This window comes from Oryzias melastigma, linkage group LG24, assembly GCF_002922805.2.
Source record: "Oryzias melastigma strain HK-1 linkage group LG24, ASM292280v2, whole genome shotgun sequence".
Lineage (NCBI taxonomy): Eukaryota > Metazoa > Chordata > Actinopteri > Beloniformes > Adrianichthyidae > Oryzias > Oryzias melastigma.
The window spans coordinates 4,987,508-4,992,308 of NC_050535.1; the positions used below are offsets into that span (position 1 = coordinate 4,987,508).

At 39.0% G+C, this 4,801-nt stretch overlaps 1 protein-coding gene across 1 annotated transcript in view; it reads left to right on the forward strand.

Moving 5' to 3' along the window:
- The window catches only part of cpsf2 (cleavage and polyadenylation specific factor 2), a 9,474-nt gene extending 5,120 nt beyond the window's left edge, over positions 1–4,354 (forward strand). The window contains exons 10-15 of the mRNA XM_024290548.2: positions 1,212–1,415; positions 1,485–1,637; positions 1,710–1,932; positions 2,004–2,321; positions 3,662–3,796; positions 4,035–4,354. Of these exons, the coding sequence (XP_024146316.1) occupies positions 1,212–1,415; positions 1,485–1,637; positions 1,710–1,932; positions 2,004–2,321; positions 3,662–3,796; positions 4,035–4,127 (1,126 nt within the window). The 3' untranslated portion in view covers positions 4,128–4,354. The remainder of the gene's footprint in view (positions 1–1,211; positions 1,416–1,484; positions 1,638–1,709; positions 1,933–2,003; positions 2,322–3,661; positions 3,797–4,034) is intronic.
- The last annotated feature ends 447 nt before the right edge of the window (positions 4,355–4,801 follow it).

Below are 4,801 nucleotides of genomic sequence, written 5' to 3' on the forward strand. Positions count from 1 at the left end.
AGATTAGTCCAATAATAGTGTCATAACCATCTTTAACTTTAAACTAACTAAAACTAGATATATAGCATTACCTGTGATAATGCTAGTGTGAATGCTGTAAGCTGAATTTGGCTGCTGAAGATGCTGAAATTGATAGATAAAAACACTGAAGTTGATAGCCAGCTAAAATATTAGCAAAATGCCAAATTAGCCTAAGAAACTGAAAAAAGCCTAAATTAGCCAAAAGAGCTGGTGTGTAGTGGAAATAGTAGCTAAATACCTTAAAAAAATGCTTAAATTAGCCTAAAGAGTTAGCATGCAGCTGAAATATTAGCTAAATAGCCTCAAAAAGAAAAAAAAAAACATAAAAAATTGTATTTATTTCTTATTGCCTTGGTATGGAGCCCCTTACGGGACATCAAAGTAAAAAAAATAAAGTAAAAAAATATATATATATATATTTACTAATTATTTTTTTTCTAATCGGAACCTTTTTTTCCTTAAACCTAAAGTTAAAGATATTTTTTTTGGTTAGTAACTGGTGCACACCAGATAGTAACTGTTTTTTATTTAATTTTTTTTTCTAAAAATCAAATAATATTTATATTTTTTTATTATTTTAATTTTTGGGGGAAAAGAAATGTACTTAAATGTTTTTTCTTCAAATTCCTCTTAGGGCTTGGGGAGTAAAACACACAATCAATATTTTTAAAAACATGTTTTCCGCCATTCGGTCGAGCAGGCAGTTAAAGGGTTAAAATAATTGGTTTTCGTCCAGTTAAAATTTTCAGTTGATGGTTTATTCAACTTAGAAATGTAATTTGATTAAAACTAATATATTGTAATAAGAAATGCAGAAATGTAATCAATGGATCCAACAGTTCACTTTTTACAGTGTAATAAATGAAGGTACGTTCAGAAAAAGTCACTTACACTTTTCTCTACAAAATAACTAATCATTTTTCTTGTCAGACAATAATCAAATTCCGAAAAAGTATTAAAAAATATACTTTCTTTCAGAGTTCCTCTTAGTTTTAAGTTAATAGACGAGGAGAAATTGTGCAAATGCAGCAAAAGAGATTGATTTTGGTTCCCGTTTCAACACACAGTGATTAAAAAATAATTCTGTGACGGATGAGCGCTAAAGTACTTTAGCAGCACAGAGGAAATAATGTCATCATTTAGGAGCAAAAATAGCTGCTCTGGTAGAAATTAAAGTTCTGGATCTGCAGGGTGGACGTGGATTCCAGCGACGAGAGCGACATGGAGGACGACCTGGATCAGCCGGCCGCGGTGAAAACCAAACACCACGATCTGATGATGAAGAGCGAGGGGAGCCGCAAGGGCAGCTTCTTCAAACAAGCCAAGAAAGCGTATCCGATGTTTCCCACGCACGAGGAGAGAATCAAGTGGGACGAATACGGAGAAATCATCAGGTATTATCACGTCAGCAGACACTTTGGTGGGATTATTGGCTCAGTTGACCACTTTTGTTCTTTTTGAAGGCTTGAGGACTTCCTGGTTCCGGAACTACAAGCCGCCGAAGATGAAAAGAGCAAACTGGACTCTGGAATGACGAATGGAGACGAACCCATGGATCAGGATCTGTCCGTTGTTCCCACTAAATGTGTTTCCAACATGGAAAATCTAGAAATAAGGTGAATAATCACAAATTAACAATTCCTGCTTGTAAAAACGAGCTGAAAAACAAACATTTCTTTTGCTTTTAGAGCTCGGATCACCTACATAGACTACGAAGGTCGCTCTGATGGTGACTCCATAAAAAAGATCATCAATCAGATGAAGCCCAGACAGCTTGTTATCGTTCGCGGGCCTCCAGAAGCCAGTCAGGATTTGGCTGAGTCCTGCAAGGCCTTCAGCAAAGACATCAAAGTCTACACGCCCAAGCTGCAGGAAACGGTGGACGCCACCAGCGAGACGCACATTTACCAGGTCGGTTCAGCCGCTCCAAGGTACCTAACGGATCATTCCAGCATGAAAGTAATTCTGCTTCTCCGCTAAAGGTGCGGTTGAAAGACTCCCTGGTGAGCTCGCTGCAGTTCTGCAAGGCTAAAGACACGGAGCTGGCGTGGATCGACGGCGTGCTGGACATGCGCGTGGTGAAGGTGGACACCGGCGTGATGCTGGAGGACAGAGTGAAGGAGGAGGAGGAGGAGGACGACGAGGTGCCCATGGAGACGGCACCGGAGGACGGCATCGACCACGACGCCACGGCGGTGGCCGCCCAGCGCGCCATGAAGAACCTGTTCGGGGAGGACGAGAAGGAGGTGTCCGAGGAGAGCGACGTCATCCCCACGCTGGAGCCGCTTCCTCTGACCGAGGTGAGGAATCAGGAATCATTGACGTCCTCAGGCGTCCTGTCGTGAGATTAAACTTCATCTAAAATAAACATTCTGATTGAGATTTCATTAAATTAAAGACAAAATATGGTATTTATTTGTAGTTTTTGGACAAAAGTGAACTTTTATTTTAATAAATAAGGCGTAGAACGAACGTCAATCTGACGGCTCTAGTGCACCAGCTATGGGGGCGGAGCCAAACTGAGCTGTTCACTATTGGAAATCCAAAAAGGAAACCGACCCTTATTCTAGTCTGTGATGAGGATTAGCTTGAATTTTTCACAATAACAAGCGCCAGTGTTGTCTTTAATGCGGAAACTCTGCGGTTCTCTGCGAAAGTCCCGCCCACCGACGTCGCAGTTATGAATGGATAGACACGCCCCCACCTGTCTAGATTTCAGTCAAGTCGACCTAAAATCCAGCTGGATCAAACTTCTCCCCAAAAAATGTTTTTTAATTTTTTTTGACAAGTATAGTAAAGAAAATGTATGATTTTAAAAAAAGAAAAAGCTAAAAACAAAACAAAATTCCAGGAAAAATGTAAATTTGACAGAAATTCTTATTTTTTATACTTCCTGCTGTGACTTTAGTCTGGATTTTTTTTGTATTTTCATTCCAAAAACATGTTAATTAGCTCATTGAGAAATTTTATTCTTGTTATTTTTATAAAACTACACCTAAGATTTTCATTCTTTATTGTAAAAATAGTTTTTTAAACATTTTCGAAGTTTCCACAGCAAAATGAATCCCGTTTTTCCATAAGGAATTTTCAGTTCTTGCATTTTTTTGTGTCTAGTGTGTGAATACAACATGGAAAAATGACACAATAAAGGTAATTTTACACAAGTGAGGCTGTGCTGAAGAAAATGATACCAAATAAGCAGCAGTTAGTCTTTCAAATTAAAAATACAGAAAATTCGAAAATAGAAAAAAAAAAGAGTTTTAGACCCTTAAATGGTACAAAATAAACATTCTAAATGTACAATTTTGCATGTGATTTCAAGTTGTAAAGTGGTTGGCAAATACTGTAACTGAAAAAAAAATTATTGCGATTAATTTTTAAATTTTTTTAATCGATTCCCGACTATAACAAATTTATTTGCAAACTCCGGCGTATTTTTTCATTATTTTTTTAGTTTTTTTAAAGCCGTTGTGCATCTAAAACATGGCTAAAAGCCCCCCCCCCTCGCTGAGACCTGGATTCCTGACAGAAGATGCTCACGTGATTCGGATTCAGCATGTTCCCTCAGAGTCAATAAGCAGCTCCAGCAGTCCTTTTAAGAAACAGCCTGTCCAAAGCCGTTTTCCACCTCTCTCTGCAGATTCCGGGCCATCAGGCCGTGTTCATCAACGAGCCCCGGCTGTCCGACTTCAAGCAGGTCCTGCTGAGAGAGGGCATCCAGGCCGAGTTTGTGGGAGGAGTGCTGGTGTGTAACAACATGGTGGCTGTCCGCAGGGTGAGTGTCGGTTCCTGGACCCCGCTGCGCTGCCGACCTCTGGAAGACGTCCAGATTGGGTTGAAGCCTCCAGTAATACGTCAAATCTTTTAGCAAAAAATGGGAGAACTGAAAATAGAGAAAGCTGGAGCTGAATGTGTGCACATCAGATGCCTGAAAGTCCAGTTTTCAGGAAGTAGCAGCAACCTTTGGTGGTTGCACATGTGGCTTGAGGATCTGATTGTTTGTTTTTGTCCAGACGGAGGCCGGACGCATCGGCTTGGAAGGCTGCCTGTGTGACGACTACTACAAGATCCGAGAGCTGCTGTATCAGCAGTACGCTGTCGTATAGCAGCAGCAGCAGGAGAGGATAAAGCTGCACAAAACTGCCCCACAAAACACACAAAAAATAAGACTTTGTACATTTTCCTCTTGTTTTTTATTAGTATTTAGTTTCCATAAGTCGAGATGATTTACCTGTGCAGGAATCTCTGTGTAAACAGTCTGGAAGACAAAATTCACCCACAATTCTTTGGTATTTGATCCGTTTTGTTTCATTAAACCTCATTTTTCTATAAATGCGTTGCTGCCTGTCTTTATTAAGAACTCATCACAGTTGGATCCATACTGTTCTGTAGCACTCTACAGGAAATGAACATTGTTGTAATTAAGCGATCTTTAATGTATTATTTTCTAGTTAAAAACAATTATTCATCTTTTTTGGCTACGTCTAGCTATATTGTCTATATGTAGTTCCCTGAGTTTAATAATAACAAATATGAAGATTTTATGAAGGTTATTTATAAATCAACTATGGTTTAATGAGGAAAATTTGGATATTTGAACAAAAAAAATGTCTTCAAGTGGTAAATTGTTCAAATGCAATGCATTGTGGTCTATATTGGCTAATCTAGTGAACTTTAGTGATGGTAGGGAGACTAAAGAATCGACTCAAATGGCTCTTTTACTGGCAAATGTTGCAGACCCCTCTATAGTACACTTGTAGTATACTCAACAAAATAAACT